The 27,915-nt window shown below is 58.0% G+C and overlaps 1 protein-coding gene across 4 annotated transcripts in view; it reads right to left on the bottom strand.

The window, feature by feature from the left end:
• Positions 1–4,486: 4,486 nt before the first annotated feature.
• The window catches only part of STK32B (serine/threonine kinase 32B), a 155,476-nt gene continuing 132,047 nt past the window's right edge, over positions 4,487–27,915 (bottom strand). For 2 of the 4 annotated variants that reach the window (XM_090267087.1, XM_090267090.1), the window contains 9 exons: positions 27,616–27,653; positions 23,612–23,701; positions 13,109–13,212; positions 12,551–12,631; positions 11,988–12,104; positions 10,042–10,167; positions 9,119–9,250; positions 7,664–7,728; positions 4,487–5,204 (listed from right to left, as the gene is read on the bottom strand). In XM_090267087.1, the coding sequence (XP_090123213.1) occupies positions 5,066–5,204; positions 7,664–7,728; positions 9,119–9,250; positions 10,042–10,167; positions 11,988–12,104; positions 12,551–12,631; positions 13,109–13,212; positions 23,612–23,701; positions 27,616–27,653 (892 nt within the window). In that variant the 3' untranslated portion in view covers positions 4,487–5,065. Of the gene's footprint in view, positions 5,205–6,730; positions 6,999–7,663; positions 7,729–9,118; positions 9,251–10,041; positions 10,168–11,987; positions 12,105–12,550; positions 12,632–13,108; positions 13,213–23,611; positions 23,702–27,615; positions 27,654–27,915 lie in introns of those variants that run through there. The other 2 variants (XM_090267089.1, XM_090267088.1) reach the window with 2 other exon arrangements.

The raw sequence follows: 27,915 nt of genomic DNA, 5'->3' as shown, positions 1-27,915 counted from the left end.
TGTTAAAAGCTGTGCATTCAGCCCAAATCTGTTTTCCCTTCCCTTCCCGGCCCCTAACAGAACTGCAGTGCGCTGGGGTCAGGGTCCTGTCACCACGCCCCCCCAGAGGATGGTGGCCCCGCCTGCCTGCAGCATGTGGGAGAGGAGGGCTGCTGTCTAAACCAGTCACAACACTGCCCTTCTCCACACCAGTGATGGGCGCTGACGGGCATGTGGCCGGTTCTGATCGATGAGCCAGCAGGGGAAAGGCCGAGGGATTTTAGGACAGACTTCCCCGTGCCATGCAATGGCCTCTGCCTGGATGACAGATATTTAAGATTCAAAACTGTCAGGTGGGTGGGCTTATCGGTGTCAAGACCCCAGCACACCCAGGGTCCTACAAACTGTGGGCCTAATTCTTCCAGAGACACAGACATAAAATGTAATACACAGAGACATCCGGGGTGAATCACACCCCTGCCGAAACCTCCGAGGTCGGCAAGGAGGTGCGGGGTGGGGGGGTGGGGGGGGTGAAGGTTCACGGGAGGGGGCGTGGGGAAAGCCAGGGAGTGAGTAGCCCCGGGCTGCTTTGACGCTGGTCTCCCATGGAGCAGGCTCTCCAACCGCTAGCAGCTGACAGAGAAAAGAGACTTCATGCATTTCCCCTGCCAGGCACGTCTGGAATCAGCCCTTCCCATCTGCCACCCCAGGAAAGAGGAAGTGGGGTCCATGGATGGGTAAGAACCCGAACCACCCACGGGGCCGGCAGCACTGACGCCCTTGAGCTGGCCGGAGCCAAGGCCGCCTTTTGGGAAGAAGTGGGGCCCTGCTAAGGCTTCAAAGGTGGGCTTCTCGCTTCCTCTGGCACCTCTCTCGGGCCCCTGCGCCAGGGCCCCAGGGTTGCTGCCATGGTCCTTCGTTCCCTGATTCCTGCATTGTTTCTGTTCCTCCGAGACCTTGAGAACAGGTGTGATGGGGGCTGGGAGAGGGGGAGGGCTTTTTGGCGGAATTGGACTCAGGATTTTCTTGTCCTGCCCAGAACACCATCTGAGAACTGCCCCGCTCTCACCCTCAATTATTATTATTATTTATTTTGTTTTTTAAAATTCTCACCTGAGAACATGTTTATTGATTTTAGAGAGAGGGGGAGGGCAGGGAGAGATAGAGACAGAGACAGAGACCTTGGTGTGAGAGAGAAGCACCTGCTGGTTGGTTGCCTCCTCTCTGTTCCCGGGCTGGGATCAAACCCGCAGCCTCTTGTGTACGGGACGGCGCCCCAGCCACGGAGCCGCCGGCCAGGGCTCGCCCGTAATTGCTCAGAGGTGACTAAACATGACACGTGAAATGGATTCCTCTTTAGAAGGCGGCGTTGAATGGGGCACCGAAGCTGGTGGACAAATAGATTCTTAGGATTCAGACGCTGCGAGGACGCAGCCTCTACACCCGGGAGGGGTCTGTGTGCCGCTCCCCCCTCGTCTCTGTAGGGAGGCAAGAGTTGGCAAGTGTGTGTTCGGGGGGATGGGCATGACCACAAAGAGCCGAGACGCTGAGGGGGACATCCAGCATCACATTTGTCTGGCCCGGGAGGAAGTAGCTACTCGTTCTTTGGGGCGGTTTCATGTTCAAGGTCGGAAGAGGAAATATTGAGAGACACCATGCGTGGGCTGAACCCTCAAAGCACAGGCATGTTGCTAACCGTGGCCCAGGCTGGGCTCCCAGGTGGGAGTCTCTGTGCTCCTTACACGTCCCCGATGGGGGGCCGGCCTTGCCTGCCCACCCGGTGGAGACCGCGACCTGGAGAGGGGCGGGCAGGGTGCAGGGCCCGTAGCGGGCCAGTGTGGTGCGTGTTGTGGAAATTGAGCCGCACAAAGTGGAGACACTGAACAGAGGGCTGCTGGGGGGACCGAGCGGCATGGGAAGGAAGCAGACAGACGGAGGTGACCTTCAATAACACCCGGCTGGAAAGGGGTTATCGACAAGGGTCCACAGTGAGGGGAAAGCCCACCAATCACCCCATGAGGGCAAAACGGACCATGGGTATGTCTGCAACTCCTTTCCCACGGGAACCCCATGGGGCTGAATTGCCAGCGAGCAAGGCCACTGTGCCTTCTCCACTGCCGCCCCGCGTCCCAGGTGTGCCTCCTGCTTCAGGGGCCAGCGCACGCTTTCTGCAAAGTGCCAGCTGGGAAATATTTTCAGCTTTGCAACCACCCCGCTCTGCAGGTGCGGTGGGGAGGGGGCGTGGGCATGGCCCGGTGGGCCTGAGGGCAGAAGGTTCTGGAGCCGTTACCCCAAGGGCAGTCCCTGGCCCAGTGTGTCAGCAGCCCTGGAAGCGTGTTAGCTCTGCAGAATCTCGGGCCCCACCTCAGCACCACGGGCTGCTTTCTTGTCAGTACTGGGCTGGGGCTCTGTACCCCGAGAACAGGGTTGAGGCGAAGAAGGGAAAACTCCCGTGAAACTTGGGACTCGGGGCAGTGGCTCTGAGGAGGGGGTGAGGGTGGGCGCTCCATCCAGGGGCAGCCTCTGGGAAAGCACCGGGGACAGGAGAGGCGACAGCCCCGGGAAGTGGCCGTGGGTGGGACCAGAAGCAGGAGGCCCCCAGAAGGAAGCTCCACCCACTCCGAGGATTTGTGCTTGCATGTCATTCATTTGAAAATGACTGATTCCGTCTTAGAGCTGGTGCTGTTAGGACAGGGAGAGGGGTGCAGGCGGGGGGCGGGGCCGACAGGAGAGGACCCGTCCCCTCTCTCAGCTGAAGGCTGGGAGGATGAGCCAGGGGCGAAAGCAACCCTGCTGCGCAGGTGACAGCCATGGAGCCGCGAGAAGTTTCCAGAAGACGCGCGAGAGAACGAAGTGGAAGAGAAAACACCTGGCTGGGGATAGCAACTCAAGGAGAGCCTGAGGCCTCACGGAAGAGGTGGAACTGGTCAAGGAGGAACACCTGTTTCGAAAGGTGGAGCCGGGGTTTGAAAGGCGTCGCAAGGAGGGAGGACCTGGCAAACTCTGTACCCTAAGGCCAGTCCTGGGCTGCCTGCACCCACGGGGGGACTGGGCAAAGGTCTGACCCATAATGTGAGGAAATTGTAAGAGTATTTTTCTTTAGGTGGAGGATTTTCTGTATATTTTCCCTAGTGTATAGACGGCACCTTTGTAAGCATGAAATAACAATGAAGAAGTTGATGATAATAATGTAATTTGTGATCAAGTTGGATGGGGCCTTGAATTGCTACGTTTGGTTTTATTCTCTGGACAAAGGAAACACATCACTGACCTGGTAGTCCCTCCACCACACCCACACCCACACCCTGTCTCTGTTTGTCATTAAATTTCGGGTCTTAACCACATCACCCTCCCATCCGACCCTGAATAAGAACCAAGTTGCAGGAAAGAATGACCAAGAAATTGTTTATTCTGCAGAAGGAACAGTGCTGCCTGGAATAGAGCCAGGAAATCCAGCGTCTCTCAGGCTGCTTCCAGCTCCTGCTCCTGACCCATGAGGCCCACCCATGGAGACACCCCAGAGGCTGCCGGGGTCCCTGTGGGGAGAGAAGCGGCCCGGGCAGTCCCCAGAGCGGACAGGACAGGACAAGGATGGGAAGTGTGGAAGCCAAGGAGACTCAGGTGGCGGCAGCAGCTGGACGCCGCTGTGGCTGCAAGGAGGAAAACGAGAACCATTTAGACAATGAAAATATAAAACCACACCACACGTTAAAATGTCCCTCGGGGACTCGGACAGATGACGGTGACTGCCCCAGGGCCGATCAGTGACGTAAAAGGGGAAAATTGGAAGTGGGATGAAAAAATAAAGACACACCAACAGGACGTGCAGATGTTAATGTCGCCAGGAAGGAAGTTCAGAGTCCTAGACGCCGGGCTTATTTCTACAGAAAACCAACCAGACAAATGAGTGACAGGCCAGTTTCTCTAAATGCTGATGACACTGCTGACCAGGAGTGGCCGCCATTCAGGGGGTGCTCTGTGCTGGGGGCCCAGCACACAGGATCGGAGGTCACCCCGAAACGACCCGCAGGGGGTGTTGTCACCCCCATTTTAAACCGAGGAAATGAGCGCTAAGGGATGACGCCGTTTGCCGAAGGACTTCTGGCTCGTGAACAGCAGGGCCGGCTTCCGAACACAGGCCTGATCCCAAGTCCCGGCTTTATCCCGGACACTGCACCCCATCCAAGGCGCCAGGCCTTCAAGGTGTTTGTTTTCCAAGTGGCCCCACTGTCCTCTGCGGGTCGACTTTCTGTAAGGACCCCCGCTTCCTTCCACACACCGCCCCCCCGCCCCCGAGGGAGAAATCCTGGAGGGCGTGTGGAAAGTCAGAGTCCTGCCATGGGACTTGGTTTGGGGACTGATGGCACCACAGGAGTGACTGATGGGCAGTGGGGACCTCCACGCCATCCTGGCACCAGGGGAGGGGTGGGGACCCGCTGGAATGAAAAACGGGGGGAGGCAGTCTTCAGCGAGTTAGGGAGAAGGACGTCTACAGCCCCACGGCCTCGGCGACCAGGCGGGTCTGCTGGCCAGGCGACCGTAGGAGGTCAGAGACGGGCTGGCTCCAGGCCTGGGGCGCGGGGCGTCCCTCGGAAGGGCGAACCCCTCCGCTGCGCACTTTCCCGTTGAGCTGCATTTCCCAAAGTGCAGTCTTACGGAGCCTGTAAGTCGGGCGGACCGAGTGGCAACGCTGTGGCGGTCTCAGGGCTTCGGGGAGGGACGTGCGCACCCAACCTTAGGGTGAGGCGCGGCTGTGGAATCAGTTTTCCAAACGCCAAACGTTCTGCATGTCTGCCACCCAGCTGCAGTCTCCCAGCGGCCTTGTAGTTATGGGGGTGCGGAGAGCGGTTGACCCCTTTGGCAGATGCCGAAAACTGAGGCACAGGAAGGCCACGGCCGGTCCAAGGTCGCGCAGGGAGGCATTCTGGCAGTGGGGACCAGCACCCGGGCTCCCCAGCTCCGAGCCCAGGGCTCCGTCTGCATCTGACGTCTCTGGGGTGAGGCAGGGACCGTCGCAGCACAGAGCGGGGCTCCGCTGGGCAGGGCGGAGGCGAGTGCAGTCCTGCCGGGCGGCCCCGGGGGCGGCTTAGCTGCTGCAGCCGCGGGAGCAGGCGGGGCCCCGGGCGCTGTTGCTGCAGCCGTCGCGGAGGGGCCTGCCCGGGGCCTGTGTCCCCACATGGCCCTCCGTGTCCAGGAGCTGGCCGCCCTGCTCCTGCCGCCTCAGCCTGCAAGCGAGCACAGCACAGGCCTGAGTTAGTGACATGGGGAGGGGGGAGCGAGTCGTCCAGGACACACCTGGGCCAGCGGAGTGACCGGGCGCCTCCAGCCCACACCGTCCCCTGGCCCGGGGGAGCCCAGCGCCCTGGGGCCCGGCGGGCCTGCAGTCAAAGCCTGGTCAGGTGCGCTCAGGTGCGCTACTGTACACACACAGCCTCGGCTTCTCCACTGGTGACAAGGAGATACCTCGTGGCCCCCGGAAGTCGACAGGGCATCACGGATGGAACTCGTCTGAGCCCTCTGTCAGTAAAGGTGGTGAGGCCTCCCCGTCACTTGTCCTGTCCCCGTGTTCACACCGAATGCCCACCGATGGACCGGCCCCCGTGCCAGGGGCCGGTGGGTAGGGGGCAGAGGACACCCTGGGGAGCAAAGCAGTCCTAGGGGACACAAGCAAGATCGTCCCACCAGTAAGTATCCAAACGGGGGCACCCAGACTGACAAAATAGCTCATGAAAGCCTGGTTAAGGGACCATGATTCTGAACATCGCATTCCTTAACCGCGGGCCACTGGTCGCCTCCCACATGAGTTCAGATGCTAACACGCCGCTCTTTCCAGCCTTCAAGTCCAGGCTCCAGCGTGACCCCACAACTGTCCCTGCGTGCGTGCAGTGCAGGCCGAAGACGGAACCGAGACGCTGAGGAGCAGCAGGACGTGCGAGAGCAGGAGGGAGCAGCTCAAACCCAGGCTCGCAAGTCCTGCAGGCAGACCGCGCTTATGTCGGGAGCCTCGGTTCCCCTATCCAAAATGGGGTCACAGCCTTCACCTGGCAGGAGCCTCACGGGATCAGAGGGATTGCGTGTAAAATATCTGGGAAGGGGCTGGAAATAATCATATCAGCGCAGTTCTGCCTTGTCTGAGAGACACAGCGTTTCGCCTGAATGTGCTTTCGACAGCAGTATGTTCAGAGGGCAGACCCGCTGCCTGATTTAAATGAAGTTTCCATCCCATCACATGCAGAGCACTGTGGGTGTCCATGGTCTTGGCCGGACCACAGTTGTGTGTGTGTACATACGTATGCATGCGTGTGCAGCTGTGCGCGTGAGTGCGTGAGACCCTGCACACGCCTGTGGGGGGGACGCCCCGTGTTAGCCACAGCACTGACATCCGCGCAGGTCCTCAGGCCGCGCTGAGACACCGGCAGCAGCGCTGTGCTTCGTCGGACGGTGGACGCGGGGGCTCCTGCCGCCTGCCCTTTGGCCGCCTGCAGGGACGAGGACCAGGTGTGCAGTCCCGCTGCCCCTGGGGCTTGCAGCTCTCAGGGATGATGACCGGGGAAGGTGGTCAGGGACAAAATACACCCTCCCGGGGGGGAGGGGCCGGGGCCCAGGGGCGGAGCTGAGGTCCAGGTGAGGGGGGCGCTGGGTGGGAAAGGGGGAGGTGGCCAGACCCCCTGGGGGAGGCTGCTGTGCCTCAGAATCTTCCTCCCGCCCTTTCTCTCCCCTGCCCTCCATCCTAGAGACTTGGGCACCTCTGGAGAGAAAATCACATCAATTCTAGGGGAAAACTCAAGTGACTAAGGACCGTCCGAGGGCGAAAGAAGGACATTATTCCTGAAGCAGGACAGTTCTAGTGGGTTCATAACTGAACTGTGATACCATTCCCCAGGTCTTTCACAGGAGCCCCTTTAAGATTTTCTTTTAAATGCCCCAAAGCTGGGATTTTCTATTTAAAAATAGTGTACGCACCCAAATATGGTTATACTGAGAACCAGCACTGCTGTCTCTAGACTCCGGTACTCTCACTGGAACACAAAATAAAACTTCAAACACTGCTTAAGAAGAGTGGAGCCTAGTGATGTGGGAGCCCCAATGAGGGAGAGATGGCTTCTGAACCCTTGTGTGAATCAGAGAAGCCTTCCTGTAGGAGGCAGCGTCTGAGTTGGACTTTAAGGACCACAGCTGAGACCCTCCCAACACAGCATCATCATACATCTCTAGCCAGTCAGCCTGAGATGCTGGGGTCCCAGCACAGCCCACACCCATTAAATAATAATAATAATAATGATAATAATAATAATAATGATAATAATTTAAAAAATACAATAGTAGTAATAGCAGTACTGTTTTTACCACGCCAGGTATTATGTCCACAGCCTTATTTAATCTGATAACAGCCCCAGTGCAAGGCAGAGAGCCCCATGGGCCAGTGCCGGAGATGAGGCCCCGGGAAGGTACGTACGGGTCTCAGGCCCCTCGCCACCCGCACCCTGCGTGTCTGCGCCAGCACCCCTTGGCCAGCTCTGTCTGCTTCCCCATCTCATGAACACGCTGAGGCTGAGTGTGGAGAAAAGCCAGAGCCCTCTCAGCCACGCGGGCCCCCAGCCGCCCCCGCTCTGGGCGCTGGCCAGCTCCCAGGAGCCCCGAGGTTTGGAAGGGCTTGGCCCAGCCAGGGCCGCTGAAGACTTACTTCTCTCTGTTGAACACAATGAATTCCTTCCGCACGGTCTCCAAGCACTGCTGCAGGTGTCCGTTCTGTCAAAGAGCGCAGACAGGGGACTGTGAGTGACCGCGGTGGCAGACAGAGATTGATCTAAATGGGGCCGGGCGGCCTGGGGCTGGGGACCAGCCGAGTGGCAGAAGCTGCCCCATGGGCGGCTGGGCCAAGGGAGCCTGGCAGATGGACAGACATGTTTTTCTCAGTCTGAAGCCATAAAACCCAACACTAAAGCCACGCTGGGGTGGATTATGGATTGAAAATCGTCAGTGTGGTTTCCTGGTCACTGGAAACCCCGGGGGGAGGGGGAGGGGGGCAGAAACGCAAGGCCACCATGCAAGGTGCGCATTCTCGTCAAGAACAGGTGCCAAGAACCACCTGTCCCCCCAGTGCTCCGTAACCACACGCCTGGCAGAACGCCCCCGCCTCGTGCACCCCTATTAACACACACTCAGGAGGCCCTGAGGGCCACCATGCTTCTAGGGGCTACAGAGCTATTCTAATTTCCTTTAAAATAAGCAGAAGAGAAAAAGAACTCTTAGTATTGAACGCTACAGTCCTCTTCACACCAATGTGGTCATTAAATATAATTTAAAAAATATTTTTATGGAGGAAGGGGCAGTGGAGGGTTGAATTGGGCTCTTCCCTAAAAACATACGTTGACGTTCTAAAGTCCTAACCCCCCAACCGGTGAATGTGACCTTATTCGGAGACAGGGTGGTGGCCCCTGTACCTACTTATGGTGAGGCCATGTTGAAGAAGGGGGAGCCCCCAATTCAATGACAGGTGTCCTTCAGAGAAGGACACAGAGCCGTGGGGAGGGAAATGCCGCGAGACAATGGAGGCAGAGAAGAAGTGGGGCAGCCCCCAGCCAAGGGCGGACAAGACTGCCAGCCACCACCAGGGGCAAGGAAAGGCAGGGAAGGACCCTCCCTCCGGCCTTCGCCGTGAGCCTGGCCTTGCCAGTACACTGAGTGTGTACTTTTGGCCTCCAGAATTGTGAGGGAATAAATGTCGCTTATTTTACGGCACCAAGGCTGTGCCCCTTGGTTGCGGCAGCCCAGAAGATGAACACGTGAGGCCAGCGTGTGGCCCCAGGGAAGTCACAACGCAGCCCTGGCTATCTCCACAGCATGAGACCCTCCCAGAGGGTGCTTGGGACGACTCGGCAGGTGCTGATGTCACTCGCCTTGTTCTGCTCTTGCACTGGGGACAGCGCTGACATGGATGGTCAGAGCTGGGGACACATAACTCGCCAGTGATCCATTCATAGGTTCGTGCAGTGGAAGGCCACTTGCTGGATGGAGGCATCTCACTCACAGCCCATGGAGGTCCTTGGCTGGGTGACGTGACGGCCCCCCTTTGTCTGAGAAGCAGCCGAGCTCCGTCCCACCCCAGCCCCCGGGCCCCGCCCCCAACAGTGCTCACCAGAGGACAGCTGTCCTTCGTGCCGTCTTTGGACCTGCTCTTTGCCAACCTCTTCTTCTTTTTATGCAGTGGCTTGGATTCGAGGATCATTTCTTCCAGTTCAAATGTGGGGTCACAATTCAGTCTCCCTTTCTGAAAGGAAAACTCGGTTCGTCTTTGTCCCACCTAGCCCTGGATTTTACTTCCACTCTGCCCTTCATTCATCCAATCACTCATTGCACAAGTAAGCATGACCTACTGCTGTGGGACATGTCAGCTACACAGACGTTCCCGAAGAAGACAACCACATTCCCATCGTACACAGCCTTCGTTCCCCCCCCAACCCCCCCGGACTGCCCTGTGACAAAAGGGCCCCCCCGAAGGGCGCTAAGGGACAGCGTGGCCAGAGGGACCCTGCAGGCTTCTGGTGTGTTTTGTGTCTTGTGTGTGTGAGTGTGTGGTCTGTGTGTGTGTTGTATGATTGCTGTATTGTGGCCTGAACGAGTCTCTTTTGTTCTTCTTGCGTTCGAGGTGTGTGTATGAGTACATATGTGTATAAGTGTGTGTGTGCCTGTGTGTTGAGCATGCATGTGAATTGTGTATGTGAGTGCATGTTTGTGCATGTGCATATGCTAGTGTGTGAATGGGAGTGCGCACGTGATGTGCGTGTGCTTGTATGTGTGTGCAAGCATTGCATGCGTGTGCAAGCGCTGAGTGTGTGAGTGTGAGTGTGTGTCTCCGGGTGGAGGCTTGCTGAGCCGGAGTGTCTACCTCCATTCAGACAGCAGAGACGGCCCCCCGAGGCCAGCCTGTGCCCACCTGTGCTGAAGCTCAGTGGACCGGGACCCGCTGCTGCTCAGGGACCAGCGACAGGGGTGCCCCTTGACCCCAGGGCAGGGCATGTGGCGGAGGGACGGCCCGCGGTCGGACAGGCCCCCACTCACGTTGGGCACGAAGCTGGGTGTCAGCGCCTTCTCCAGCACCGCGTCCCAGTTCACGTCGGCCAGGTAGGGTGCACTCTGCACGTCGCCGAGGCAGGACAGGCGGCTCTCGGGGTCCTTGGTCAGGAGCTGGGGACACAGGGCAACCATGCTTGCCTGGGCTGCGCACCCCCGGGGGGAGCGGAGTTCTGAGGGCGGGGCCTTGGGAAAATGAAGGGGCTCTGCTCGTCACGCCCCACCGCGCCGCGCCCCGTGTGGGGGATGCTGTCCCAGGCAGCGCCACCTTCACTCATCTCCACAGCAGAGAGGGACCGGGAGGTCAGGCTGCTTCCCCCAGGGCACCGGCCGGGGACTAGATCTGCAGCGACCTGCCGCGCTCCCCTCGGGGACTATGGCCCTGTGTGACACGCCGGCTCTCGGGTGTCTGCAGAGGCTTCCAATTAAACATAAGAACCAGCCACTTCGTCTTAGGACTTCCAGCTTGAAAATGGGACATGCAGAGTAATTCACCCTGGGCAGTATGAGGTGACCTCTGTGGCCGGAGGCACGGACCTCATTGGTAGCTAAGGGGACAATTTTCAGCTTCTTCTCGAATAGATTTCTGCTAATAAGGGTGATGCAGCATAGAGAGAGCCATGGCCCACGGCCTTGCATCCAGACGGGCCTTTCTGCCTGTCGACACTAGCTCATCCAGTGCAAAGAACACGTGGGCTGAAACCGGAAGGGCAGGAGTCCCCGCCCTGGGCCAGGAAGGACCAGCACACGCTAAGAGGAGGTCGGCACCCAGCTGCCGACGGGCGTGCCAGCCAGTGGGCTAGAGCCACCCCCCATGGGAGATACCTGGCAGCGCCGTGTCTGATGGTCGTGACAGCCTCTCTGTAGGGGCTGCCCCCAAATGAGTGGTGCAGATTTAGAGACCCCACTGCCCTGCCCTGCAGGGGCCCAGCGGTGAGGGCAGCGGCTGTCTGACCCGCCGGGTGGGTGGGTGGGGAGGGCCCTGGCGGGTGCCAAGGACCCCTGTGATCCGGTGACCCATTGGGTTAAAGACACTGACTTTTACAGACCAGGTGGTAAATCTGTTGTAAAGCAAGTCAACTCATCAGTCACTCCGTGCGTCCCTTTGGGGGGGCCTGGGTGCAGCCTTAGGAGAGCTTCATCCAATCCCGCCTCTGCCCTTGAACGACCCCAACCCCGTGGCACGGACGGAGCCGGTTCGCTTTCCAAAGCCTTGGTCTTCTCACCTCTCCTGGGGGGCTAATGCCACTATTCGGGGTCAGTACCACTGGGCTCACAGGGATCAGGCGAGAAGTCCCACCACTGGCCCGGGACATAACATCCCCTCGGCCAAGGTTGGCACATAACCCCCAACGCCGTCATTGTCACTTGACTGTGCGTCTCGGAGGGCTCCAGGTGACCGGAGCCGAATGCAGCCTAAAAGGAGGGCCCACGACCTGCCGCCCTCGGACGTGCATCCCACCCCCCGGGAGAGCTCATCAAGCACAGGTGACTGGGCCCAGCCCGGGTCCTCACTCGGACGGTCCGGGGTGCAGCGGGGAGCGGCCCTTCCCGCCAGCCCCCGGGGCTGCCGGCCCACACTTGGAGAGCAGCTGCTTTGCGCTCATAGCCAGTTTTTGCAAAACATCAGGAGACGCCGGTTTCTCAAAGCTCAGAGCGTTAAAGGACCATCTGTAGCAAATATTTTAAAGAGCCCCCTGCACGACGCATGTCTATTTATTAGGAGTGGGTGGCGGTGTGGAAGAGCGCGGGGCTGCGCTGTCACAGACGGGACCCCACGCTTTGTGACCTCGGGTGCGGGAGGGGCGCTGGTGCGGGGCAGGGAGGAGCGGTGGGAGCCCTGCTGCCCGGATGGCCTTGCTCCTTCGTTTGCTGGGACGCCTGTCCCGTGCCGTGCCCTGGCCCCCCGCCGGGCCGTGGTGGCTGCTCCTCACCTTCTTCAGCAGGGCGACCATGCCCTTGCACCACGTGGAGGAGTAGCGCACCCGCTCCGCCTTGAACATGTGCAGGACCTCGTCGATGGGCGTGGCCGAGTGGATCTCGTACGGCCTCTGCAAAGGACAAGGGGCGACATCAGAGGGAGCGCGGAGACCGGAGACAGCGCAGGCGTGGCTGACACTCTGCGGCCACCAGGGACAGTTTACTCTTTCCCTCAGGAAGCCGTGGGTGTTCCTGTGTCACAGTAGGGCCTGCGGCCTGGACCCACGTGCCACCCACCAGTGAGCAGGCCTGGGGGCACCGCGGGCACCGGCAGGTGTGTGCTCCATTAAGGCCGCGAGAGGTTAAGTGACGTGACAAGGTCACACAGCTGGTACGTGGCAGAGAGAGGCAGGACCCACACCCACCAGCCGAGCCCCAGAGTCCCTGCTCCTGGCTCCGGCTCGGGGCACTGGAGGGTAGTCCGGAGAGGTCAGCTGTCGTCACCAGCACCCAGCCACCCCTCAGTCACGGCCCCTCCCTTCTCGGCCTGCCTGGCCCTGCACGGGGCAGCGGTTACTTTGTCATGATTCTTTCTGCTCCAACGAAAGGGGCACTTATGACTTGTCACATGGTGCCATTCGTCATCTTTGGCTGTTACCTTTACAGGAAATAAAGCGAGAAGACTTACTGAAAGGCCCAGGACATGGAGCTAGGTATTCAGGGAGAGTGGGACGGACAAACAGAACAAGGGACACACCCCAGTCTGTGCCCCGCAAGGGCATCACCCCAGCGGGAACGTGAGGCAGGCACCTCGCACTGTGGGCAGACAGGGGCCAGTGCTCAAAACCACCAGGCCCAGGGGCTTCCCGTGTGTGAGCTGCCACTGACCAGCCACTGACCTTGGCCTATTGACAGCCAAGGGGCTAGACCAGAAGCTCGCTAATGCTCAGGGAGGGACCCCAGAGCTGACACCCGGGCCATCGGGACTGGCGCCCAGGCCTGACTCCTCACAGTGCTCCTTTCCGCCCCCTGCACCACCCCAGCAGAAGGGCGAGCCGACTCCATTCTGCCCTGGTACACCCTGAGACCCCCACGTCCACGGCCCCCAGGCCCACCACGCAGGAGCACGTCTTACCCAGCCCCGCAGCAGCTCATAGGCCGTGACGCCCAGGGACCACCAGTCCACAGGGTACGAGTACCCGGGGCCTCCGTCCACGTACACCTGGAACACTTCTGGGGCTGCCAAAGACAGGACAGAAAGAAAGTCACCGCGTGTCTCCGTTTACACTTACCGCCCCTTAGGGAGGGGACATGGGGACAGGAACCGTGAGGCCAGTGCTTCATCCGCCGCGCCATGAACTTCCAGCCCTCCGTAAGCCATGCGCTGGCCCGAGAAAAGCTGTGGGTGTCACAGGAAACTCCAGTGTGACCACCTGGGCAGCAGGACAGTGGGTGCCCCTCGTGTGTGAGGGGGGCACTTTCTGCTCTGGGACAGTCAGGTGCATTCGGCGGAGCAGGACTCCTGCCGGCGTGGGGAGCGGGTGGGCGAAGTCTGAGTTAAGTGGCAGAAACCACACCCCAGGGGCTGAGGACCCCGATAAACGTCACTCTGCTGCCGGCACCAACGCCGGGTCAGGTGTCCATGCCCCTGGGCCTGCTGCTGTCTCAGGAACGAGCCAACTTCAGCAGGCGTGGGACCTAACACAAAGTACCCAGCATCAGTAACTGCAGAGACTGAGGCTGGTTGGGGGTCACCAGGGACCGGGGAGAAGGGAGAGAAGAGAGCCCCCCTATCGGTGTTCTTACGGGGTGACGGCCGCGTTCCGGAGCGGCCTGTGATGGCAGGTACGGGACACTGTGAACACACGAGGTGCCATGGCCACGTCTGCTTGAAAGTAGGTAATCTTGTGATGTGCCCTTCACCGCAGTTTGAGAGACGTGAAGGGTGGAGGCCCAAGGGAGGGTCTGCAGCGGTCCTGGGGGTCCCCGGCCCCAGCCCTCCCCAAGGTGCCGAGCAGGGGTTCACCTCATTGCCTCCCCCGCCTCCCAGGGCCCAGAGCGCACCCCGAGCTCTAATCGCTCACTTGGCTTCCAGAAAAGTTCTGTGGCTACAATTCCGTTTTAGTGGTCAGAGCAGCCACCACCTGTCCCAGGGAGCCGCAGCATGCTGGGATCGAAGGCGTCCTGACTCAGTCGCCAGACGGGCGTTCAGACGGCACGGCCACGGGGAGACAGCCGCTCGGGTCTGGGCGCTGGGGGGTTGGCAGCTGGACACGAATCTGCCCGGCGGCCGAGTCCAGCTGCCCTCTGATGAGACTCTGCCTTTACTTCCCATTTTAGAGCATTCTTTCCCCCTTGGGTTCTCCTTTCATCTTTACCACAGTTCCCAGGGGCCTGTCATCATGTGACACATTTTCAGACGGGGTTCAGAGAGGGACAGTGGCGGGAAGGGGGCCACCCAGCTGGCGAGTGCAAAGCTGAGGTGTGTCTTGTGCACTGGCTGAATCCCTGTTGGAAATAAGGTTTGTATCAATGTGTTTTTTTTGAGATCAAAGACATACGTGGTCTATAATGGGGCAGACGGGATTGGGAAATGTCCCCGTAGGCCCCCTGAGCCTTGGAAAGGAGCCAACAGGGTGTGTGCCAAGACGGGAGGCAGGTCAGTGTGGCTGAGGCTGAGGTGAGTGAGCCACTGACCTCCTCTTCACCCCAGTCATGGAAGAAGGGGATCTAGCGTTTTATTCGTAGAGGTGTCAGGAGGGTTAGATGTAACAGCGCGCGCTGGTACTGAGCTGGTGTTCTGCATCCCACCGGGCCCCTCCCTGAGCCCGACACTGAGCTCCAAGCTGGAGGGGCTCCCTTCCCTGCCTCGCCCTGTGCATGCTCCCCCTCTCTCTGGGCTGAGGGTTCCTGAGAAAAGCAGTCACGTGGTTCCCTGTGAGTGTCCCCAGGGCCCACGTGCTCAGACAGACGAGAGGCAGGGACGCGCCCATGCGTACAGGAATGGCTGTGCATGCCGAGGCCTTCCCTGTAAATCCCCGTCATGCCCGGCAGCCGCGAGCCCACCCAGCATTCAGGGTAGAAACAGCAGCTGACGGATGCTCTCTGGGCCGTCACAAGCAGCCTAGTGACAAATGTCTGCAGCCTGTGAAAGGTGACATTCTCTCTTCCCCGTCACACTTGGGGCTGATGACAGAACATAACGTTTATGTCATAATCCGTATGCCATGAAAATGACTGCTCATGTGGCCCAGAATCACAGCATCATACGGATTCAGAGCTGGAAGTGTGGGTACGAGACTAAACCCCTCATTCCGCGCACAGAGGACTGAACAGGAGCGGCTGCGGTGTGCCAGGGGCTACGTGAAGGATTGATGCGCATGGCCTCTCTGCATCCTCCTACCCACCAGGAAGCAGGTGCTCCAACGATGTCCACTTTTCAGACAAGGTGGTAGAGGCATAAAGGGGTGTAGTGGGGCGAATCGCGTCCCCCAGAAAGATGCGTCCAAGTGCTAACCTCCAGCACCTGTGAGTGGGGCCTCATTTGGAAATAGGGTCTTTGAGGATGTGATCAAGATAAAATCATCTCAAGATAAAATGTTGGGTCCACCCTAAATGTCCTGATAGGAGGAAAAAGAGGGAGACCCTGAGACACAGAGAAGGCCAAGCGAGGAGGCCGAGATGGAGTGAGGTGGCCACAGGCCTAGAAATCCCGGGAGCCACCAGGGGCTGAAAGAGGCAGGAAGGACCCTCCCTTAGAGTCTCAGGAGGCAGCACAGCCCTGCCCCCATCTTGGTGACGTCATGATTTGACCCCTAGAATGTGAGAGGATGAACTCCTCTTGCTCCAAGACACCATGGTCTGGGGACTTGCTGTGTAGCCTGGGAAGTTAATGAGGGGCGAGGGACTTGCCCCAGGTCATCGGCCGCTGTGGCAGAGCCGCGGTCAGCCTCTCCTGGTTGTCTGACTCCAGAGTCCTTTCTCCGACACTGCGGTGACTGCCGGGGTGACAGAGGCACCCGAGGACGGACGGGTCCTGGCACACCCTTACACCTCCCTCCCCGCCCTCCCAGGACCTGGAGCTCAGCCAAGTGCACAGCAGGCACTTAATACATGCACATCGGTTGGCTCTCTTGTCACTGGTCCAGCTCACTGATGTTTGCCTCATAAGCAGACACAGCCCCTGTGCCAACATGGTGGCAGCAAAGGGTCCCGGGGGCACCATCCTCTGGGACAAGATCCTGACGCTGACGGAGGAAGGCAGCACAGCCTGTCACCAGAGAGGGTGCCCAGGAGGATGGGAGGAGGGAATGGAAAAACAATGTTTCTACCCCTGAGGAAGGGACAGATGACCCTCCAGGGCTCAGACGATGATGGTTTCCCATTGCTGGGAGAGGGACAGGGTCAACGAGAAGGACCCACCCCAAGACCCACAGGTGCAGAGCCGCCCGAAGACTCAGGAGAACAGGGGGGGGGGGCGCTGTCCATTCCTCCCAATGCCAACGGGCCAGCAGGTGTCAGGTAAGGGGAACGGAAGCTGCCTGCCAGGGGACAGAAGCCACGGCGTGAGCCTCTGGGCACAGGCCCCAGGGGAGCTGAGAGCGGGAGGAGGGGCAGGCCACCGAGAAGACCCTTTGGCAGCACCACCTCCACCTGAGTCCGGAAGAGGTGCGTGGAGGGTAACCATGGCAACAACAAGCCCACACCCAGCTCCAATCCATTAATGAGAGAGAGAAGCACATGTGCCCCGACCGGGGATCGAACCCATAACCAATGTGGTGTGTGGGACGACGTTCCAACCCACTGAGATCAGTTCTCCTTCTAAACAGATGTGTGCAATTCCCTGCTTCCCTGCCCGGGGCTCCGTTCTCCACCCCCACCCCCCCGACACAAAACAGAAGGACAGTCTTTTCAACAGATGGTGCAGGGACAACTGGGTGGCCAGATGCCGCCAGAGGAAGCCAGAGTCACACCTGGCACCGTAGTCAACAATGACCTCAGGAGGGACCATAGCGCCTAAGGTAAAACCCCAAAGCATCAAACTTGGACAACAAAACCAGGAAAAATCCTTGGGACCTCGTGTGAGGAAGAGTTTTAGAAACAGGGAAAACTGGACTTCATCAAAATGGAAAACGTTGGCTTTAAAAAGACTAAAGAGGATAGAGAAACAAGCCACCAGCTGGTCGAAAATGTACAAAAAATACACATCTGATAAAGAACTTACATCAGGATACGTAAAGCCCTCTCCAAGAGCTTAAAAAGCTCACAATCCAGTAAATTAACGGACAGATGATGTGAAGGGGTACTCCGCGGAGAAGGCGCGTGGATGGCAAACCAGCAAACGAAAACGCGCCCGGCAGCATGCATCGTTAGGGAATGGCAAATGGAAATCACCGCCCGTATCTTAGCATGGCCCCCAGAACTGACAGCAACCGCAGACCATCCCCAGGACAGGTGAGGGCGCACAGCCCGGGGGGCGGAAATGGCCCCGCCTCGCTGGAAAACACGTTGGCCGTTTCTCAGAACGTTAAACATACACTTTCCATATAACCCAGGAATCCCACTGCTGGTGATTATTCTAGAGATTGCAGGACTTAGGTTTTATAAAAGACCTGTATGCAAATGTGCATAGTGGCTTTATTCAAAATTATGCAAAACTAGGAACAGCTCCAATGTCTTTGCGCTGGTGACTGATGAACCAACTGTGTGTATTCATTCACCCAATGGGGCTCTGCTCAGCCATGAAAAGGGACAGGTACCGAGACACACGACAACATGCTTAAATCTCAAACCGCATCATTCTAAGTGGAGAAAGCCAGATTCAAATGCTACAGACAATATGACTCCATTTATATGGCTTTCTGGGACAGTCACAACTATAGAGGTAGAGAACTGATCACTGGTTGCTGGGGACTGGGATGAGGGAGTTTTGGAGGTGACAGAATGTTCTCTATTGTCACTGTGGTGATGGTTATATGCCTGTGGGTATTTGTCCAAATTCATAAAACTATATGCTAGAAGTGCATTTACTGCATGGAATTTGTTCCTCAAAAATAAACATTTCGAACTATATATCAGTTTGATGATTTTTAAAATGATTGTCTTCCTTATGAACAGGCAAACCAGTGAGGGCAAAAATATTGTCCATTTGTTCACAGCTGTATTTTTGGCCCGTAGAACAGTGCCTGGTACACAGAAGGTGATCAGTAAATCTCTGTTGGATGGGTAGATGAGGGATGGATGGATGGAGGGCGGGAGGGATGGGTGGATAGAGGATGGACGGATGGATGGATGAGTGGGTGGATGGATAGATGACACATTCTCAGGAAAGACATTGAGCCCCGGAGCCTCACTGGCCTGGGTCGGAATGCTGGTTCTGTCACTTTCCCTGGGTCACAGGGCAGCAAACTCCACTGGCCTGCACCATTCCACCAAGGAGCGCGTGAGTGCCGCCATGCCGGCCCCACCACTGTCCTTGTGTGTTCACTGCAGCTCCTGGGGGAGAGGAACGAGCACCCGATGAGGACCGATGAGGCACAAGCCCCGTGACCCCCCCAAGCACCCACCACCCCCAGGTGACCCAGCTCCGATATGAATTAGGATTTGTTTAGGGTCTGTCTCCCTCACAGACCGTGTGCTCCGTAAGGCCAGGGCATGTTGGTCTGGGCTCTGGTCCCTAGTGCTCACCCCAATCACGAGGGCAACAGCAGTGACGAGATCAGCTACCAGCGTGAGCATCCCCCGTTTGTCAGGCACTGCGCTCTGTACCATCCACAGGCATGTCAGTAAACCCTCACAAACGGCCCGCCAAGGCCAGCCGACTGTCATCGCGAACCCCGCTCCGCAGATGAGGGGACCCTCAGGTCGGGCAGCCAGCCCTGCGGGAGCCTTCACCGTGCTGAGCACTTTGGGTGTCGTATGTCAGCAATGAGATTCACCCAAGCTCACCCAGCCACTGAGTGGTGTCCCCGTGAAGCCCTCACTTCCCTGGGACCCGCCCTGGCGAGCCTGGTTCCTCATCTGCATCTCCAAGGCCACACATGAGGCTGGATCCCGTGGCTATGACCTTGACTGGGCCAGCACTGAACCTCCCGCTGTCTCCCTAGGCTCTTCCCACGGTGCTCCAGACCCTCGGGCTTTGGCCTGTCTCCTCTCTCCCTCCCCTTCCTCTTGTTCTCTAAGCCTGGCTCCCCCCGCAGCTCACCACGCTGCTTCCCTCCTCTGCACCTTTGCCCTGGCTGTTCCCTCTGCGGGAAATGGCCTCCCCTTATCTGACCCAACAAGCAAACTCTGAACACACCCTCGGAGTCTCCCTGAGAAGGGGAGTCCGTCTTGACCGTGACCTGTTGACAGCTACACCCACACACCCATCTGCCCCCCAAGACGCGAGCCCGAGGCCCAGAGCACACCACGCCCTCTGGCCCCCAGAGCCCGGCTCTGAGCCCTGCACCTCCTACAGACTCCGCAAACCTTTGCTGAGCGAAGGCTCGGTTCTTCGTGTCATCTCAGGCGCATACGCTCTGAGCCCTGGGTGGCCGCTGGGACGGGGCTGTCATCTCATCTGGCACATTTCAGAGAGATGTTTCTTCTCTGATTACGAATTCCATCTGCTCTTTTAATTAATGGAAATTCAGTTCTATGCAAATGTTTCTTCCAAGATCATCCTTCACGAGCAACCTCTGGGAGCTTACTCATCAGTCTGTTCCCCGAATCCATGTTGAGAGCAATTGGGAACTTTTATTGGGCCTTTAAACGAAACAGCTCAGGTGAATGAAATCAGCAAACCTGCCAGGTGATGTGGGGAAATTATAGCCCCGGGACACGCAGGATTTGACAGGTTTGACTTTACTGAAGGAGCCTTCCCTCGCCCCATCCCTCCCCCACGGAACCCCCACTGACTGGGACCGCCGACCCCGACAGTGTCTGAAAACATCCATTTGGTACATCCGTTGGGCCCTCTAGATCCCATAAAAACGAGCCTCTGCTCATTAATTCAGGACTGAAGCTCCTCTAATTAGAGGGACGGTGGCAACCCTGACCCCTACACCCAGCTGGGACAACAAGCTTTCTTCTTGTACAAGAAGTAAGGCCCTAGGAGACGGGAGGGACTCGGCGCCCAAAAGCAGCATGCTGCCGCAGCAAACGCATGGACTGCAGATCCGAACAGACGTGGCTTCGAATTCCATCTCCTGCACTGGCCAGCTGTGTGACGCTGGGCAGCTTAATCAGTCTCTCTGGTCCTCAGGTTCCTCATCTGTAAAATGGAGAGATGTAGGAATCTCTGGATCTTCTGAGGATTAAATGTGACAATGGATATGCAGTGGGGTCACAATATGTGTTGGTTTTCTGCCTTTTGAAGGTGGGGCCCCCGTGGAGAGCGGCCAGCCGAGCCACTCCAGGTCCTCTGCCCCAGAGGCTGCAAATGGGACACGGCTGCCTGAGATGTCACGGGGGGCAGGAGCGGGGCTGAGGTGGCCCGAGCGGAGTCCCTGCCTTGGTGCCGGGGAAGTCTGCTATGCATGCTGGCAGGGCAGGCAGAAGGTCAAAGCGAGCACAACCCAGTCTTGAGTCTCTCCTGGGCCCCGGGTCCCGCATTCCTGGAGATCAATTTGCCTTATGGAGACAGCCTACGGGAGGTCAGAAGTCATGTACAGGGTGACGGAGGCCACAGGGGAGGGCCTTCTCTCTCCATCATCGCTCTCTCCCCAGCCCTCTCTGGAGACCACGACTCCTCCGCCTTTCCCTGCCCCTCCAGCAGGACATGCCCTGGGACTCAGAATCGGGGCTTCTCCTCCTGTGCCCTCCCAGAGCGATCCTGTCACTGCCTTGGCTTTCTGCGTCTCAGGGCTGGAAACTGCCCCCAGTCCACGCGTCCCGGCCATGTCACCCCCCGGAGGCCTGGACGACGCCTGTGAGGTTCCCACAGACACCTCAGATTCCAGACTGTGACTCCCCGCACCCCACTGTCCCCAGATAGGGACATCGCCTTAACCCACCCTGCTGCCTGTCCCAGAGGCCTGGGAGGTGGCTTTGATGCCTGTGCTACCCCCGCCTCCTGCCCTTCTCATCTTGAATCTGACGTCCGTGACATCCTTGGAGAGATTTGCCCCAGCTCTGGATCCTTCTGGAAAGGGACTGCAGAAAGATCATCCGCAGTGACAGCCTTACTGGGGTCCCAAGGTGGCCATGCGACATAAGAGGACTCCCTCACGGGTGTACGTGGCATTCACACTGACCTGGGCCTGCCTGTCACCACAGACGTCACCCCCAGCGTCTCTCAGCCGTCCCCTCCACTCTAAAATGGGAATAAAATCTGTGCCTACATCATGTTTGCGAGGGTGACGTGAGGTTACGGATGGGAAGCACTTAGCTCAAGGCCTGGCTCAGCCAATGCTGAAAAGCCGTGTTTTCCCCATTACTCACTGCCAGGCTCCCTTCACTGAGGCGTTTAATGGGTTAAAGGTGCCTGACTCAGCAGCGGGTTCGGGGGAGGTGAGGCTGTGATGTCCGACTCGGCAAACCCACGTAAAAACCTGACAGGGCAGATAAACGGCCAAGCATCCCGGGCGACGTTCACTTCAGACCTTAGCTGTCCTCACCAACCTCAAAATACCAGTGGGAGGAGTGAGCCAGAACAGTGACAGGCCCTGCCCAGCGAATTCTGCGCAGGCGGAAACGGGCAGGACGCGCGGCGGCGTCTGGCGAACCGGAGAACAGAGAACGCCCGACGTTCCCGGCCCCGGGAGGCACCGCCAGCCGACGGGCCAGGGGCCCTGGCCGGCCCCGCGTCAGGGGAGCACAGGGGCCTAGGGCACGATCTGCACAAGGCGGGCGGCCTGGGACACAAAGTCTCCCTAATCCTGCAGCCAGGGCCCCTGGAGACGCCGTCACGCGTGGAACCGTGACCGAGCAGGACAGGGACCCTAGAGGCCAGAGAAGAGCAGGTCCAGATACACGCGGGCACGTGGAGCCGAGCCCGGAGGCCCCGGCTAGGGCGCTGCCTTGGGTTTTGACTTCCCAAAAGCAAGTGAAGTCGGTCTGGTAAGTTAGAAAAGCTACCCTAAATCACACCGTCTTCTAAAAGTTCAGGGACAATAATTCCACACGAAAAGGAGCCACAGAGAGGTATCCACGTCAAAACCCACGCAACTTCACTACGACACGAAGGAGAACAAAGAGTAGAACAACAACGCATTACAAGGAAAACGCACCGGAGTGATGTGGCCGCCACAAAAATATCGGAGCTGCAACCAACTCTTTCAAAGAGTGAAATGACGGTGTGGGGCAGGGGTTCCTCACTGGTTCCCCAGTGAATTGGGCCGCCCGTCCCTCCCACGGGCTCCCTGGTCTTGGTCACGTGACTTGCTCTGGCCAACTGGACATCAGGGAATATATGAGCAGAGACTCGATAAGCACGTGGGAATTGGGTTCCCCTTCTAGAGATGACTGTCACCACAGCAGCAAGCTCGCTCTGATCCCCGAGATGGCAGAAGACCGCGCAGAGACAGGCCCATTCACCTCACCCGTCCTCGCGGAGTGTGCCCCCCCGCAGACCCACTGGCTGACTCACGGGCTGAAAGAGCGAGCCCAGCCCAAACCAGATCCAACCAAATGGCAGAATTGGGAGAAGCAATACGCTGGGATTGTTCTAAGCTACTAAGTTGCTTTTTAAAGATTGTATTTATTCATTTTAGAGAGAGGGGAAGGGAGAAAGAGAGGGAGAGAAACATCAGTGTGAGGGAGAAACACTGGTCGGTGGCCTCTCCTATGTGCTCCAGCCCGGGGCTGAACCCACACACAGGCTTGTGACCTGCCTGGGACTTGAACCGGTGACCTTCTGCTCCATGAGATGACACCTAACCAGCTGAGCCACACTGGTCAGGGCCTAAGCTACTAAGTTCTGACATGGTTTGTCACTCAGCAATCAGGAATTAATGTAGACATCAAGAATTAAGGACTAATAAAGACATTAATAAAATTACACAAGACATAAAAGAACAATATAAGTTAGACCTTAACAACGCAGAATGAGGCCAGAGAGCTCAGGAAAAATATGAGAAATAAAGGGAAATGATTGCAGTAATAATTACTTCCCTAGAAAGCACCCAAAAGTGAGTGAAGACAGCAAACACTGCTTTAAAAGAAAGAGAAAGGAAAACGAGGAACATTTCAACCAATGAAGGAAGGGATCAGAAAGATCCGAAAACGACAAATATTGAAGATTTGGCAGAGAAGACACAATATTCAGTTAACAGGCGTCCTTAAAGAAAACTAAGGGAAACATGTTTACTAAAAATAATACTTCCACCAAAAGTCACGAAGAGAAAGCAACCGGACACTACACGTATATCTAGGCGTATAGACCCAAGTGACCAGCACCAAAGTTACATTCTGTCAACACTCGTGGGCTTTAATCAAATCGGGAGCAGGGGCTGGTTTGTTTTCCCCTAAGCCTGAGCCAAGCTGTCTGGCTGGGTAGGAGTTCTCCAGAAACAGGAGGGGAAGGTGCCTGGCTGGGAAGACGGCCTGGGGGGAGCCCAAAGGCGGCCCAGAGCCATGCTGGGACCGGCTGGCACGGGGGTGAGCAGGAGGCCTCAGCCACCCAGCAGCTCGCCCCGAAGGGGTCCGGCATGCTCACCCATGTACGGCTTGGTCCCGGCCATGGAAACAGCCTTTTCTGCTCCTTTCACGACAGTCGCGATGTTGAAGTCGGTGATGTGAACGTGTCCTGAGACAGAGAAACGGAGACTCCGGTTAGCAGGCGCTGCGGGCAGCTGGGCTATTCCCGTGTGACTTAAGGCTGGGGTCTGCAGGGCGCGCTGCAGGAAGGAACTACGGGAACGTCCACTTACCCTCGCAGGTTATCTGATACTTAGAAAACACCTTGTTTCCCCCCAGCATTATTCACAGCAGCCAAGAGACCGAAAGGACCTAACAGCCCAAGTGCGTGCCAGCAGGCGAACGGACGAAGGATGTGGAGTGTGCACACAGCGAAGCGTTATTCAGCCACGAGAAAGGACTCTGCCCTCTGTGACAACATGGGCGCACCTCAAGGGCATCATGCGATGTGAAATAAGACGGAAAAGTAAGTACAGAACAGACTGCAGGGTCGCACGCGGAGGCTGTCCAAACCGAACTCACAGAAACAGAGCAGCGGGCGGTGGCCGGGGCTGGGGGTGGAGGGACGGGGAGAGGCGGGTCAAGGGCCCCGATGCTCAGCTGGAAGGGGAACAGGGTCCGAGGCTCTCACGGTCACCACGGGGGCCGTAGTTGGAGACACCGCTGTGTGGTTGACATTTGCTAGGAGCAGAACTTAAATGGTTATAATGTGCACGTTATGTGCGTGTTATAGTACACTTTCTTGGTTGTTCACGCATATTACCTATAAATAAATCTATTTATACCGAGGTCATGATAAAAAAAAGTATGGATTAAAAGTGCAGAGGCACTGACCCAGTTAAGCCTGATACTTAGGGCTGCATAACTGGTCCAGCGTGGGTGTCAGACCTCAGGGTAATCCCTGAAGAACTCTGTTAAAAAGGGACAATGCCCTCGTTTTACAGAAGAGTAGCCTGAACGTCCAGAGACCAGCGACCCATCCAGGGTCACGCAGCTGACACGTGGAGAAGCCATAATTTGTCTCCAGGGGCCCCTCCCTGGGGCAGGGAGGTCCCTCTGCTGCACTCTGTCCCCTTGAGGGGCAGACATGCCCCCCTTCCTCTTGGCCCTGGGGGCCAGGGCACTGGGGCACCTTAAAGCAGACCGCTGGTGACACCCGAATTCACGCACAGCAGGAGTGACAGGTGGCAGAATCCCCTTCTGTTTTTACCAGCACCCCGAGGAGCTGTACCTTCCCCGAGAGCTTCCGTGAACTGGGGGGGGCGGAGAAGCGCCTGTGAGCACTGTGGGCTGTGTGTAAGCAGCGGATTCTGAGCATGATGAATAAATTATTAATGCATCTAATTATGTTTATATTTCATTGCAAACACAGCCGACCAGCTTGTTCTCTGAGGAAACGCTTCATGGGACTGCTGAGCAAACGCTTTAAGGAGCTACGCGCGGCAATCTGTTTTGCAAGCTGTTTCATGAGGCAGCTAACGGAAGGCCAAGGGGAGGCACGTACGGCGGGGTGACTGCGGCTAATGATCCGGGTTTGTCGGTTTGAAATTTGCTAAGGGGGCCGATCGTAAACGCTCTTGCCGCACACGACGAGAAGGTAAATGTGTGAGGTGAGGGATGCGCTAATTAACTTGACTGCAGTAATCGTTTTCCAGCGTACACGTATCATGTCGTACACCTTAAGAAATCACGTTGTACAACCTAAGCAGACACGATGGTTAATTCCCATTCATAACTCGATAAAGCTGGAGAAGAGAAGGCAACAATGAATAAGGAAAAAATTGAAAAGCTCACGGGTGTTTCTGGTCACAGATCAGGGGAAGGAGACGCCTCCCTTGGGGGGGAGGGGACTTGTGTGTCTGAGCGCTCCCTGCACAGCCGGGAAGGCTCCCTGGATGTGAAAGTGCGGTGGGTAACAAGCCATTCACTCTTTAGTATAAAGTAGTGTGTTCAGCACTCTGTCCCAACGTCCAGCGGAGACATGTGATGAAGCAGGAGCTTGGAGAAGAGAGAGGGGGAGCGGGTCTGGAGCCCTTGGGCGGTGTGCGGGATGCTGCAGAGGGCAGGTGGGGACCCTGTGCAAGCCACACGGGAGGTGGCGAAGGATGGGGTGCTCAGAGCGGAGGGCTCTGGGAGGACAGGGAGAGAGGACTGAGCTCAGAGGCTGAGGACCCGTGCAGAGAGGGAAGGGGAAGGAATGGGCAGAGACCTAGAGGCTGAAAAAGAGGAAGCACAGAGAGAGCCAGGGTGTGGGGGCGCTGTGGCCGGGCTGTGGGGACAGGGCGGGAAGTATGACATCAGAAAGGCCCAGTTACTCCCCAGGCTCGTGAGCATCTTATCCTCACAGATGAAATGGCTGGATCAATCCTATTACCTTATGTTCCTGCCTTAATTTTGCTTCTGGACATTTGTCCAGGGCCTGAAAGGCCTCTGTCCAAAAGTCTCCCTCTGTCACTAGGGCAGGTCCCTGAGGGTCCTGGCCAGAGCCCACCCTCCGGACCCCTGGCTCAGCCTGTGCCTCCTCTCACCTCACCCTCAGCTGCTTCTGCGATCCGGCCTCGCCCTGCCCTGAGCAGAGGAGGGACAGGGGGAGAGACTGGGTGATACAAGGCCTCCCGCTAACAGACTTCACGTCTTGTCTTAGACCTCCCCCACCCGTGCAAGGTGGTATTACTTCTGTTTTATTTCTGGGAAGGCCGAGGCTCAGGGGGGCGGAGGAACTTGCCCAAGGGCACACAGCTAGTTGGGGGTCAGCTGAGCTCATGTCAGGGGACCCTGACTTTTAGATACAAACTGAGGACCTGGATTGACACCCTGAGCTCTGCCCAGTTCCCTGGCATCTCGGGGCCACCCCTGACCTTCCATTCAGGAGCACAGGGATTTCAAGCCCCTGCTCCAAAGCACTCAGTCTGGTTTCAGCAGCCGGGGGCAGAGGCGCACTCAGACGGTCCCCCCTGCCCTCCAGCTCCACCTCCCAGTGCCGAGCGGCTCACACAATGTGAAGGGACATCTGTGTGCTGGCAGCACAGCTGGGCATCCAGAGGGGCTCCGAGAAGGAGCCGCGGCCTCCGCCTGCGGGGGGGCGGGGGCCTGGGGGAGCTTCACAGAAGAGGCAGCCTTTCAGAAAAATCCCCACTGCTCCCTCTAGCCCACCGACCCCAAAGCCCTTGGGGGACGAGCCTGGGACAGCCAGCGAATGCAGTCCTCAAGGTGGCCCTGACCACCGGCTGCAACGTGGCCACTAGCAGTGATGGCTCGCTGTGCGCTGTCAGCCGCGCCCTGGACCCGTGGTCCTGACATGGCTGGGCGTCACCCCCCGGGGCTGATCCAGCGCCCAGGGCCCGGCTCGCCGATGCAGGTCAGGGTCTGGCCTTTGCGTCTTACCAAGTCCCCCTGGAGGCTCCCATCCAACTGAAGCTGGGGAGCTACCACCATGGAGCCGGCTTCTCAGAGTGCGGCCCGCGGACCCACGGAGCTAGCCTCACCCCGGGGCCATCAGAGACGCAGAGTCTCCGGCTCCGCTTCAGACCGACGGGACCGGTCTAAGAAGACGGCCGGGCGCGTGCGCACACGAGAGCTTGAGGAGGTGGGTGGCGGAAGGCTCCGCAGGTGACGGGTTACTGACTCTAGCTCGCCACCGGCGCGCACTGTCCCATTCGAGCCCTGACGGTCTGGAAGGTGGTGCCCTCGGCACGTTGGGCAGATGACTCTGAGGCCCAGAGAGGCCAGCTGTTTTCTGAAGCCACAGGTCCACAGGGGGGGCCACTGGCATGGGAGGCCCAGGGCTTCCCACCCTCTGTCATCCCCACGCCAGGCCTCCAACAGCCACGTCTTCCGACGTGAAACCTGCAAATACACTCGCCTTGGCAGGACACGAACCAGACGTGGACACATGGCCATCCGCCAGCACGGAAACCCCAAGGAGGCTTTCTGCTCAATCCTGAACTCAACTCCCCGGGACCCCAACTTCCTCAGGACCCCCAACTCCCCCCCTTTCCTACCAAGTGTCCCCGGCAAGCATACCTTGCTCGTCCAGGAGGATGTTGTCCGGCTTGATGTCTCTGTAACAGAAAAGAAAGAAGCTAAGCGCATGATTCCTGGAGCCACTGGGAAGCGCATGACAAACGCGACACTCGGGGACAAATGCCGGACGGCACCCGGCGAGCTGTCTCTCTCCCCAGGCGCGAGGCCTCAGACGGAGCGGGGAGGAAGGGCGGCAGTCACGGGGCGCCCGTGCTCTTGCTTCCTTCTGTTTCCTGCACCTTCGAGGAGACTGTGTTGTGTTTTTTTTCTGGAATATTCTTAACAATTTCTGGCCTCTTC

This window comes from Furipterus horrens, unplaced genomic scaffold (assembly GCF_987537825.1).
Source record: "Furipterus horrens unplaced genomic scaffold, mFurHor1.1.pri manual_scaffold_2, whole genome shotgun sequence".
Classification (NCBI taxonomy): domain Eukaryota; kingdom Metazoa; phylum Chordata; class Mammalia; order Chiroptera; family Furipteridae; genus Furipterus; species Furipterus horrens.
Note: the sequence above shows the minus strand (reverse complement) of the source record. Positions and strands in the feature narration are given on the sequence as shown.